General features: G+C 35.2%; 1 protein-coding gene across 2 annotated transcripts; it reads left to right on the forward strand.

The window, feature by feature from the left end:
* Positions 1 to 8,279: 8,279 nt before the first annotated feature.
* On the forward strand, positions 8,280 to 11,946 carry LOC107798759 (phospholipase A1 PLIP2, chloroplastic). 2 transcript variants are annotated; one of them, XM_016621796.2, is made up of 5 exons: positions 8,280 to 9,204; positions 9,759 to 10,289; positions 10,369 to 10,428; positions 10,591 to 11,007; positions 11,104 to 11,946. In XM_016621796.2, exons 1-5 carry the CDS (start codon positions 8,578 to 8,580, stop codon positions 11,680 to 11,682), a joined length of 2,214 nt encoding a protein of 737 aa, XP_016477282.1. In that variant the 5' UTR covers positions 8,280 to 8,577; the 3' UTR covers positions 11,683 to 11,946. The 2 variants fall into 2 exon arrangements, with proteins under 2 accessions (XP_016477282.1, XP_016477281.1); XM_016621795.2 differs by having other exon boundaries at positions 8,312 to 9,204; positions 9,699 to 10,289.
* Positions 11,947 to 13,078: the final 1,132 nt, after the last annotated feature.

Here is a 13,078-nt window from a genome sequence, read left to right on the forward strand (position 1 = left end):
GTTCTCATAATGAATTGATTATACCAGCTAAAGTTGGGACTAAGACCCTTGATTCTAAAATATATAAAAGGTGAATATGGGCCCGTTCACCTATCACATAAACCACTTATAGGTGCATATATGAGATGGTTATATGTGTAATTATTGTCAACCTGCAGTTTGTTCATTTGGAATTGCTTTTCTCGATTAAGAGCATAATTTTCAGATTATGAAATCAAGACAGTTCATCTTGATAATGCTGGTTTATATCCAAGCTGGTTTAGCATTGAATACCTCCTATTAATGGTTAAACCATTGCTTATGAGAACAAAGCTTCATGTGTTGGTCTAAGATTTTCTAAATTACATATAGCAGCACTTGTATGCATCAAATCAACAATATATGATAAGTCCTCCCTTCACAATTGGTTTAGGATCAGAAACCAAATATTTTTACTATCTTTTGTTGCGTGGTATATGATTAATTTCTCTACCATAATACACAAAGATATGTTTCCCAAAGATGATTGGGGATATATGTTAGTTTTTCTAACATTTGGGGGATGGAATAAACAGTTGAAAAATATGCTATATGAATCGAATTATCATGATCCTCACTTAGAAGATAATTCAAGTCGAATGCCAGAAGCATTTGCTGATCCGAAATTAAATATCATATTTCGGCTGCAAATGCTCATATTAAAATTAATGTCCCTGAAGGATAGAGTTTACTGTACGCATAAAGCGTGGTAGACCAATCGATTCCAAAGGTAACAATCCTTGAAAAATAGTAGGAGCTAATGATCATAATGAGGAGGAAATAAGCTCTAGAAGAGCCCACGACATAACATTTCATGAAACTCCCGAAAAAGTTCAGGTACCTGAAAATAAAGAAAGAGATGAGATCTCCACAAGTTATGTCGCTTCGGAACTGACACAAAATGATCGTCGACGATATATTTAATACAATATAGTGCACAATATTGTAAAAGATTGTGAGGATCGGACTAGCAGTCCAGACACTTGAAGATGTCATACCATTTAGATACAAGTCTTAACCTATATGACTTATTTGGCTAAATCTATATGAAGATCCTTGAAGGATTGAAAATGCCCGAAGCATATAATTCAAAGTCTTGAGAAATGTACTCGATCAAATTATAAAGATCTTTGTACGGTTTAAAGCAATCTGTGCGCGTGTGGTATAATCGCCTCAGTAAATATTTGCTGAAAGAAAGTTACATAAATTATGTTATTTGTCCATGTATTTTTATAAAGAAAATGTCATCAAAATTTGTTACACTTGCTATTTATGTTGGTGACATAAATCTTATTGGAACTCCGGAAGAGCTACAAGAGGGTCTACTCCGTTGTAAATAAGCTTCCTGAAGAAGCTTATCCATATGGGACTCCACCGTAAATATGTTTATCTATTTAAGTACTCTATTGGAAATAAGCTTCCTGAAGAAGCTTATCACTTCGATACCCGATTATGGATAAATATTACCCCCGGTAGAAGATTATTCATACCGGGTATAATAAGCTTATCCTTTCAGTACCCAGTTATGGATAAACATTACCCCCGGTAGAAGATTATCCATACCGGGTATAATAAGCTTATCTTTTCAGTACTCAGTTATGGATAAATATTATCCCCGGTAGAAGATTATCCATATCGGGTACAATAAGCTTATCCTTTCAGTACCCAGTTATGGATAAACATTACCCTCGGTAGAAGATTATCCATATCGGGTATAATAAGCTTATCCTTTCAGTACTCCGTTATGGATAAACATTGCTCTCAGTAGAAGATTATCCATATCTGGTATAGTAGCAGCTTACACAGCAACTTCCTTTCTTATATAAATAGAAGAGATTTCAGTTCATTATGTACATCAGTTTGAATTCGAATAATATATCAGTTTCTCTCTATACTTGTCTTTACTTTATAGTCTTTATTTTATAACACGTTATCAGCACGAGACTCTGCCATCTCGAGCAAATATTTTGAAAGTATCTGAGGTAAGAACTTTCTTTTCCTAAATAATGTCAAATCTTTCTAAACTTGAATTTGTAGCCCTGGATATATCGAGCAAAAGCTACATGTCTTGGGTGCTTGATGCTGAAATTCATCTTGATGCGATGGGTCTAGCAGACACCATCAAAGACAAAAATCAGGCATCAAACCAAGACTGTGCCAAAGCAATGATATTCCTGCGCCATCACCTTGATGAGAGCCTGAAAATGGAATATCTTACTGTTAAAGATCCAGTCATACAGTGGAATAATTTGAAAGATAGATATGACCACCTAAAGATGGTCGTTCTTCCACAGACACGATATGATTGGACTCATCTAAGGCTACAAGATTTTAAATCTATCAGTGAGTATAATTCTGTTATGTTCAGAATTATCTCCCAATTGAAGTTATGTGGTGATAATATTATTGATCATGATATGTTGGAGAAAACTTTCACCACTTTTCATGCCTCGAATATGCTCCTGCAGCAGCAATATCGAGAGATGGGATTTAAAAAGTATTCTGAACTTATCTCACATCTTCTTATAGCCGAGTAACATAATGGGCTATTAACGAAAATTCATAAAGCCGACCTGCTGGTTCTTGTCCATTCCCTGAAGTGAATGAGACGAACTTCCACCAGGCTAAACGTGGAAAAGATCGTGGCCCCAGTCGTGGTCATGGTTGTGGTCAGGAAAGAAACTCTAATCATGGTAATAATAATGCACCAAAGAACACTCCTCACCACCAGCAGTGGAAAAGGAAGGAACAAAAGCATGAAGCGGTGCAAGCACCAAATGCAGAAAATGCATGCTATAGATGTGGAGAAAAAAGGCACTGGTCACGTACCTGTCGTACGCCAAAGCACCTGGTTGAGCTTTATCAAGCCTCCCTAAAGAAGACAGAGAAAAATACTGAAGCAAATTTTATTTCTGAAGATAATTTAGACTTCATGCATTTGGATGTAACTGATTACCTTGCACTCTCAGAAGGAGAAACAAGTCATGTAATCGGTGGTGAATCTGTAGAAATGTAAATATTTTAATTTTTGTTATTTGTAATAGATAGTATGGATATGTAATTGTTGTACATAAAGAAAAATTATGATTTGATAATGGTGTTTACTATAATATATCTTGTTTATGTCATTTTGAAGAATATGTATAACATTATTAGATCAACTTAAACTCTAGCAGAGTTTGCAAGAAATATACAACCACAAGATGTGGTTATATTTCGTATATCTCATTGTAATTATATTTTGTTAACTACCAGAAGTGGTATATGCCTATGATCACCAGAAGTGATAATTTAGGCTTTCTATGGTTACAATTGAAGATAAGCTACATAAATATTCTCTATATTAAATGCACGCCTCGATTTGCTCCTGAAGTAGTAAATATTTTAAAAGAGGTTGAGGCATCACAATTTGATGTGATTAATGCGCATTCAGATAATTATGTTTGATTTCCTAAAGGATGAGAACTTTTGATAATATTAATCCATTCTCTGAAGTGAATGTGACAATACTAATAAGTCGGGTAAATATGAACGTGCTCTTGATGTGAATACATTATAATTCACCTCCAGAAGAGTTAATATAATCGAGAGAATATATACTCAATATTTCGTATTTTAAATTTGCCCCTGAAGAAGTAACACAATTGAAATTGCCTCCTGAAGTGAAAAAATATTATAAAGAGGAGTTTTCGTGTGCTTAAACAATTGTTTTACATTGTTTATTTGATTGTGATTTTCTCTCATGACACCAGCAGTGTCTGAGCAATATTTGATAGTACAAAATGTATCAACAACTCCTGAAGAGCTAAATGTTTGCCTAAAGAATACATGACACCAGTAGTGCCAGATAAATATTAGATTGTGGATAATAAATGAAGGCTCTCGAAGAGCTTATATACAAATATGTCATTCATATTATATGATTATGGTCAAAACATATGTTGTAGTAAACCTGAAGTTTACTAATACAAATGGCTATCATATTGAGACTACAAATGATTGGAAGATTGATAATCTTCATGTTTTCACAATCATAGGGGCTAAAATAATATGTATGTGAGAAGTTACCCGCCTTATTCTTTAATTTGTATATATCATGTATCACAGTAAACCAGAAGTTTACTAAAGCAAAAGTTTATGTCATAGTAAACCAGAAGTTTACTAAGAGATAACACATGACATGATAAACTTGAAGTTTTCATTTGCCATTTTTAAATGAGCTATTTGAGAATTCAGATAAGCATATTCTAAAGAACTAGAAGATTCTTCAGGAATTCTCATGTGTTGTTTGTTCTCATAATGAATTGATTATACTAGCTAAAGTTGGGACTAAGACCCCTGATTCTGAAATATATAAAAGGTGAATATGGGCCCGTTCACCTATCATGTGAACCACTTATAGGTGCATATATGAGATGGTTACATGTGTAATTATTGTCAACCTGCAGTTTGGCATTTGAAATTGCTTTTCTCGATTAAGAGCATAATTTTCAGATTATGAAATCAAGACAGTTCATCTTGATAATGCTGGTTTATATCCAAGCTGGTTTAGCATTGAATACCTCCTATTAATGGCTAAACCATTGCTTATGAGAACAAAGCTTCATGTGTTGGTCTAAGATTTTCTAAATTGCATATAGCAGCACTTGTATGCATCAGATCAACAATATATGATAAGTCCTCCCCTCACAATTGGTTTAGGATCAGAAACCAAATATTTTTACTATCTTTTGTTGCGTGGTATATGATTAATTTCTCTACCATAATACACAAAGATATGTTTCCCAAAGATGATTGGGGATATATGTTAGTTTTTCTAACATTTGGGGGATGGAATAAACAGTTGAAAAATAGGCTATATGAATCGAATTATCATGATCTTCACTTAGAAGATAATTCAAGTCGAATGCCAGAAGCATTTGCTGATCCAAAATTAAATATCATATTTCAGCTGCAAATGCTCCTATTAAAATTAAAGTCCCTGAAGGATAGAGTTTATTGTAAGCATGAAGCGTGGTAGACCAATCGGTTCCAAAGGTAACAATCCTTGAAAAATAGTAGGAGCTAATGATCAAAATGATCATAATGAGTAGGAAATAAGCTCTAGAAGAGCCCACAACATAACATTTTATGAAACTCCCGAAAAAGTTCAGGTACCTGAAAATAAAGAAAGTGATGAGATCTCCACAAGTTATGTCGCTTCGGAACTGACACAAAATGATCGTCGACGATATATTTAATACAATATAGTGCACAATATTGTAAAAGATTGTGAGGATCGGACTAGCAGTCCAGACACTTGAAGATGTCATACCATTTAGATACAAGTCTTAACCTATATGACTTATTTGGCTAAATCTATATGAAGATCCTTGAAGGATTGAAAATGCCCGAAATAATTCAAAGTCTTGAGAAGTGTACTCGATCAAATTATAAAGATCTTTGTACGGTTTAAAGCAATCTATGCGCGTGTGGTATAATCGCCTCAGTAAATATTTGCTGAAAGAAAGTTACATAAATTATGTTATTTGTCCATGTATTTTTATAAAGAAAATGTCATCAAAATTTGTTACACTTGTTGTTTATGTTGGTGACATAAATCTTATTGGAACTCCGGAAGAGCTCCAAGAGGGTCTTAAAAATACTTTTACATGGACAAAGTGTACCCATTAAGTATACCAATGAATATTCAATCACTTGAAGTGAATAAGGATCCGTTCCAACCTCTAGAAGAGGATGAGGAGCTCCTTGGTCCTGAAATACTCTATCTCGGTGTAGATGGTGCACTTATTTATCTTGCTAATGCTAACAAAAGTGGTGCAGATCGTATTGGTAATGCAGATGCATGTTATTTATTTGATACCCATAAAGCTCGATTTCAAACCGGCAAGCAGGGAGTGCATATGATTGAGATCAGTGATTCATTCGAGAAACATGTGGGTTGAAATGTGATAAAAGACCCACAATATTATACGGAGACAATGTTTCATGCAAAGCACTATTAAAGGGAGGATTTATAAAAGGAGATAGAACGAAGAACATTTCACCAGAATTATTCTACATACATGATCTTCAGGAAAATTGTGACATTTGTGTGCATCAAATTAGTTCAAGTGACAATCCAACAGATTGTTTTTACCAACATCAATTTTTGAGAATATGGTATACAAGATTGGAATACGGAGACTCAAATATTTGAAATAAGGTTTTCTTCAGGGGGAGTAAAATGCGCGCTGTACTCTTTTTCCCTTACTAAGATTTTTTCCACAGGGTTTCCTTATAAGGTTTAATGAGGCAGTCAGCAATGCGTATTACTAAATATGTGTACTCTTTTTCCTTCACTAGGATTTTTTCCCACGTGGTTTTTCCTAGTAAGGTTTTAATGAGGCACATTATCTTTTAATGAACATTCAAGGGGGGGTGTTATAAATATATTATATTATGGATGTTCGTTTAGTACTCCGTTGTAAATAAGCTTCCTGAAGAATTTTATCCATATGGGACTCCACCGTAAATATGTTTATCTATTTAAGTACTCTATTGGAAATAAGCTTCTTGAAGAAGCTTATCACTTCGATACCCGATTATGGATAAACATTACCCCCGGTAGAAGATTATTCATATCGAGTATAATAAGCTTATCCTTTCAGTACCCAGTTATGGATAAACATTACCCCCGGTAGAAGATTATCCATACCCGGTATAATAAGCTTATCCTTTCTGTACCCAGTTATGGATAAATATTATCTCCGGTAAAAGATTATCCATATCGGGTATAATAAGCTTATTCTTTCAGTACTCAGTTATGGATAAATATTATCTCCGGTAGAAGATTATCCATATCGGGTATAATAAGCTTATCCTTTCAGTACTTTGTTATAGATAAACATTGATCTCAGTAGAAGATTATTCATATTTAATATAGTAGTAGCTTACACAACAGCTTCCTTTCTTCTATAAATAGAAGAGATTTCAGTTTATTATGTACATCAGTTTGAATTCGAATAATATATCAGTTTCTCTCTATACTTGTCTTTACTTTATAGTCTTTATTTTATAAGAGTATTGATGTAAAAAAAAGGTGATGTTTTTCGTGTTGATTTCTTTGAGAACGTTTTCTACACGTTTTGTACACAAAATGTATTGTGTAAGTTTTGCTTGTATCGGACGGGGAGAGAAAGAGAAAAAAGGCACGTAAAGACTAAGAAGAAGCAAGATTGAGACACGTCACTTCATAATTTGGTATAGTTCATCTGCCAAAGTGGACGTGGCAATCATGCAAGTGTATATCACAAGTCCATTTATGAGCTGTTCTAATGTGGGACCCACGCATCCTAATAACGTGGAGGAAGACGAAAAAGCCTTCTGAAATTCCCAAAATCTTTATTCTACTAAAATAACAATAATAATAATAAAATAAGTAAGACTATCCATTTCATTGTTGTTTTTTCAATTCTGGTTTTTTGGCCCTTTTTGCCAACTAGGTAAGACAAATAGCACAGGCTAGCTAGTTTCGGATTGGCCATATAAAAATAGCTAGCATTTGTAAAGTTATTAAAAAATAGCTATTATTTTATTGCAACACAAAAAGTTACAGCATAATATACTGGAGATCGGTGTACATGTGTATGAACTTTCAGTATATTATGCTAGAACTTCAACACGCAAAAAGTTCCAGTATATTATGCTGAACCGGTATATTATACTGAAACTTCAGTATATTATACTGGAGTATTTTTTCGGATTTTGAACAGTATTTTCGTTCAAATTTATTTTTATATAAAAAATAATTAAATTTTAATTACTTTTATAAATTTGATATTTTTGAATTTCTCCCGCGGTCACCTGGTACTTTTAATTTTGGGCTGGCATGAATTATTAAAACCCCATTATAGTCCTTATCCAATTATTTACAATTTGCTTAGATTTCATGTCCAAGCAACATAGTATTGTTATCTTAATATACACTCAAATATCTTATATAAAAAATATACTCCAATAAAAGTATAATCAGGCGTCAAAAGGAGAGCTGGAAGCGAATGAAAAGAAGGAATGACGAAAAAGTGATAACGAAACATGGTGTTCAAAAATAAATAAATAAATAAAAAGTAAAAAACAAAATTTTGCCACATTAATACGACGTCGTGTTGGTTGTGATTCTTTTGTAGTTTCCAGGAAAAAAGGCAAACGAAAAATATCGTTGGTGTGACTTGTGAGAGAGAGAAAGATACCTGAAAGGTTGTTCACCTGTGCCTTTATATGTTTGGTTTACAAATACAAACCCCCCTTCTTTAATTTCTTTTGCTCTCTCTCCCCCCATTTTCTCTGTATTATTATTGATATTGATTCTTTTTACGAAAAAACCGAAAATCAACTCCAAATTCAAAGATTGTTGCCACCCCTAACGCCCAAACAACAACAAAAAAAGCTTCACCTTTACAATACCAATTTTGGTTCATAAAGCTTCACCTCTAATTGTCACATATTGATATACCAAAAAGAAAAAAATACAAAGAGGAACAAAAGAAATTGTAGAATTTGAAAAGGCTTTTTTTGTCAATGGATAGTATTTGTTTAACGGGAGGGATTCAAGGTATGGCGGGGCCGATCGCCGTCGCCGGCACCGGAGCCTTAGACGTCCGTGCAACCCAATTTAGTACATCCGCCGTTGGCCGTTCGTCGGCGGCGTCTATGTCGGTTGAAAAGCCATCTTCTTCTCAGAGGAATAAAAATACATCATGGGGTTTTTCATTTAGGTACCCACTTAGATCCTTTTGGTCAGGGGGTAAAGGAAGGTACGATGCAATAGCTGTAGACGACGCCGTATTGATGGATGAAAAGGAGGAGAAGAAAGATGAGGAGGAGGGGCAAAATGGGAATTGGGTATTGAAGATTTTGCATGTTAGGTCTCTGCGTAGTAAAGATGAGGATGATGATGTAGGGGACAAGGGTGGTGGTGGTGGTGTTGAAGATGATGTTCAAGAAAACAGTGGACGGCAAAATAGTCAATGCGGTGGTGGGGATGAAGAGTGTGATGTGTGTTCTGTAGATGATGATGAAGAAAAATTCAAATTTGATAGAAATTCTTTTTCTAAGTTGCTAAAAAGGGTGTCATTAGCTGAAGCTAGATTGTATGCTCAGATGTCTTATTTGGGAAGTCTGGCTTATTCTATACCCCAAATTAAGGTAATTTCTTCTTAACCTTTTTTTGTCTATGTTGATTGCTCATTGTTTAATTTCTGAGGCTATTTGGAAAAATAAGGTCTTGTGAATGGAGAAACGGGTAGATAACAGATATGTGATTGGATTAATGTATTGCATAAATTGATGGAATATGAGTATGTAGATCTAACTTCTTCACTTGCTTCTGTAAAAGGGGTGTCAGCAAATTACAGCTTTTATTGCCTAATTTTAGTGTTCTGAGGTTACAAAGGTCTCAAAAGGCGCGATCTTTAGCTTTAGAGATATTTTCTTATGCATGATTAATGATTTGGGTTTTAAGGAATCAAGAATTATCCCTTCTTCTAGTTGAACCAATAAGTCTAGATTTGAAGAAACTTGGAAAAGACAATGTTTTTCAAGATAGTCTGTTCATAATATGCTTATACAAGCTTTAACGGTGCTCTATGATTGTGTCAAGTGGACAATTTGATCTTTGGTTTATTCTGTTTCTGTGTTAGAAGCAATGTCATCTGGCAGCCATGTTATGGGATTCCATGCTTCTGTTTTTGTTGGTGCAGCCAGAAAATTTATTGAGGAATCATGGATTGCAGTTTGTCACTTCTTCATTGGAGAAGAAAGAACAGGCATTGAAAGCTGAGAAAGAGAAGGCAGAAGCTGAAGGCCAGGAGAAGAAAGAGAATGAAGTTGTTCAAACTCAGGTAGAAGAAAAGAACACTACAAATTCAGTAGAAGGGGATATGAAGACCAGTGGGAACAGGATAAGTGCATCTACTGCTTACCATATAGCTGCCTCTGCAGCATCTTATCTGCACTCTCATACAAAGAGCATTCTTCCGTTTAAATCGTCCAACTCTGTGCCAAATAAAGATTCCTCTGAAACAACCATCGGAAGCGGTGAAAATGTAGTTGGAAGGAACAGGGAAGTTGCTTCTTTTATGGCGACCAGTGACTCAGTTACATCAGTAGTTGCTGCAAAGGAGGAAGTAAAGCAGGCTGTTGCAGACGACCTGAACTCGAATCATTCTTCACCCTGTGAGTGGTTCGTATGTGATGATGATGAGAGTTTGACAAGATTTTTTGTCATTCAGGTATGCATCATAGCCCAATTTGATCTTCACCTTTTCACTCTCCATTGTGTTGCTAAATTTCATCTTTAATTACTGTCAGGGATCAGAGTCATTGGCATCATGGCAAGCAAATCTATTCTTTGAACCTATTCAATTTGAGGTATTTAGGCACTCAAATAAGTGCTTGCGCAAAATTTAAACTGTGTTCTGTTTTCTAGTCTGACTGTGTTGTTGTGCTAGCATAACGCGCACAAGCACTTTCCTAATAAAATCTTGTGACAATGCATTGACGGAGAGTTGTGATTGCATCTTTCTTTTTTAGGGTTTGGATGTGATGGTCCACAGAGGTATCTATGAAGCTGCAAAGGGAATGTACGAACAGATGCTGCCGGAAGTACGTTCACACCTTAAATCTCATGGTAGTTGTGCCAAATTCCGTTTCACTGGGCATTCCCTTGGTGGAAGTTTATCATTGCTCCTCAATCTCATGCTGCACATAAGGGGAGAAGTTCCTCCTCCTTCCTTGCTTCCTGTTATAACTTTTGGTGCACCGTCAATAATGTGCGGAGGAGACCGCCTCCTTCGCCACCTTGGCTTGCCTCGGAGTCATCTGCAGGCAATCACAATGCACCGAGACATTGTACCCCGAGCCTTCTCTTGCAATTATCCCAATCACGTTGCAGAATTTCTTAAAGCAATCAATGGAAACTTCCGCAATCATCCATGTCTGAATAATCAGGTAGAGAATAATGTTGCTCCATTTACCTAGAGAATGATTTACGTGTTAGTCTTTTAAGTTCTATGGTTACTCACGTCTCTGTTTTTATATCAACAGAAGTTGTTGTTTGCTCCAATGGGGGAATTCTTAATTCTGCAGCCAGATGACAAGTTCTCTCCAAACCACGACCTGCTACCTTCAGGCTCCGGTCTGTATTTAATGAGCGATCCTGTATCAAGTTCAGCAGAGGCAGAAAAACAAATCCGAGTCGCTCAGTCTGTGTTTTTAAACTCACCCCACCCGCTTGAGATCCTAAGTGATCGCTCAGCCTATGGTTCTGGAGGAACAATACAAAGAGATCATGACATGAACTCGTACTTAAAATCTGTAAGAAACGTAATTCGCCAAGAGCTGAACAGTATCAGAAAAGCTCGGAGGAAGCAGAGGCGCAGAGTTTGGTGGCCATTGGTTGCACCAAGTGGGGTTAATGCTGGTATTGTTGTTAGAAGGCATGTGGAATCAGGTAATATGGGCCGTGGCCAGTTCAACTTTGCTGGCATTTTACATAGTGGAAAAGAGTCATTGAAGCGGTTCAGTACGCTAGTTGCATCGCAGCACATGCACTTGCTTGTGGTGCTTCTGTTTCCTGCACGGTTGCTTATCGTTGGGACTTTCAGCATGTTGAACTTCCGTTGAATCGCCAGAAAAAGCATTGGACAAGTTAAAGGAGGGTAGATGATTCTTTATTCTTTTGACAACTAAAGTCCCCCGGGATTCTGAAAGAGGGGGGCTTACCTGAATGTAAGAAACCTAAATGTCAGTATTAGTGAAAAATAGATTTACAATTTGGATCCAATTCTTATTGGTCAAAACTGTTACCGATTATTATTCCATTTATTGGAATGCAAAGATGTATATCCTATTATGTTTGATGTAGTAATGATATCGTCTCTTCTCACATAGATATTCACTTTGAATGATCCTTTGCATGAAAATGGAGCATGTATTAAATTGGAATGTGAAGGTAAGAATCATAAGCAAGATTGAAATTAGAGGCAAGGGCAAATTCAGGATTTAGAGTCAGAACGCGTACAGTTCTATTTATTTGATACACAATAAAGTGTGTTTTATTTATTTGATACGCAATAAAGTGGCTAGATCTGCCCGACTGTAACCTACTGTTAATTTATTTACATATTTAATTAATGTTACAAAAACGAATGCTAAAAGTTGGGATAATGATGGCTTGCCCTGCATTTCCAAAGTTTTGGGATGAAACGCCTTTTAAGAGGCTATTCTAATTCTGCTGATGCTTAAGTACAACCAATTGAAAATTGTTTACAAGGATTATAAACATCACAATCACCAGGAAACAAGAATAGCGATTTGTCAGAAAGTAATTTAAAAAATGATGTAATCGAAAGAGAGTGGTATTAATTATTAGGCGGGTGGAATAAACATGATATTTTAAAGATGAGAAAATATCGAAGCGCAAACGTATCTTTTCACATCTTAGTCTTAACGTCTCAATCACTAAGCAATTATTAAAACAGTGCACAAGAAGTTATATCTAACTTTACCATTTGGGAAATGTCAAAAATTTGGAAATTAACCATCTGTGTGGCAATCCAGATTCCTTATTTGGTAAGGCTTTGATAATGAATATCAGAATTACACTGTAAAGATATAAAACAAGAAACGAAATGATGAGAACTTGAAGTTTGAGAGAATCAAGTGTGGTTTTCACTAATTGTCATATAATTATGGTTTTTTCTCAGCAAAGTTACATAACTTACACGCAAAAATCGTATAACTATGATTTTTTTCCCCACAAAAGTCACGTAACTTTGTTTTCTCATACAAAAATCATAAAACTTTCACTAACTCACATAAAAATCATAGTGGTCGGAAAACAAATTTTTTGATACTATTTTTTTATTTTATGCTTTTTTTTTTATTTTCAGTCTGACAAATAATTACCCAATTAAAATAGGAGAAATGTGCATATATTTTTAGCCCTCCCAAAAATAATAGCCTTTAAAATATATTTTTATAAATGTGTATATTATATACATATACCATACACATTCTA

The sequence above is a fragment of the Nicotiana tabacum genome, chromosome 22 (genome assembly GCF_000715075.1).
Source record: "Nicotiana tabacum cultivar K326 chromosome 22, ASM71507v2, whole genome shotgun sequence".
In the NCBI taxonomy this organism is placed as follows: Eukaryota; Viridiplantae; Streptophyta; class Magnoliopsida; order Solanales; family Solanaceae; genus Nicotiana; species Nicotiana tabacum.

What these genes read in the sequence shown, in the direction of transcription:
- LOC107798759 (XM_016621795.2), top strand. Translation starts at nt 8,578, where the DNA reads ATGGATAGTATTTGTTTAACGGGAGGGATTCAAGGTATGGCGGGGCCG. An exon ending in ATTCTATACCCCAAATTAAG is followed by an intron (nt 9,205 to 9,698) that starts GTAATTTCTTCT and finishes TTTCTGTGTTAG; the next exon opens with AAGCAATGTCATCTGGCAGC. An exon ending in CAAGATTTTTTGTCATTCAG is followed by an intron (nt 10,290 to 10,368) that starts GTATGCATCATA and finishes AATTACTGTCAG; the next exon opens with GGATCAGAGTCATTGGCATC.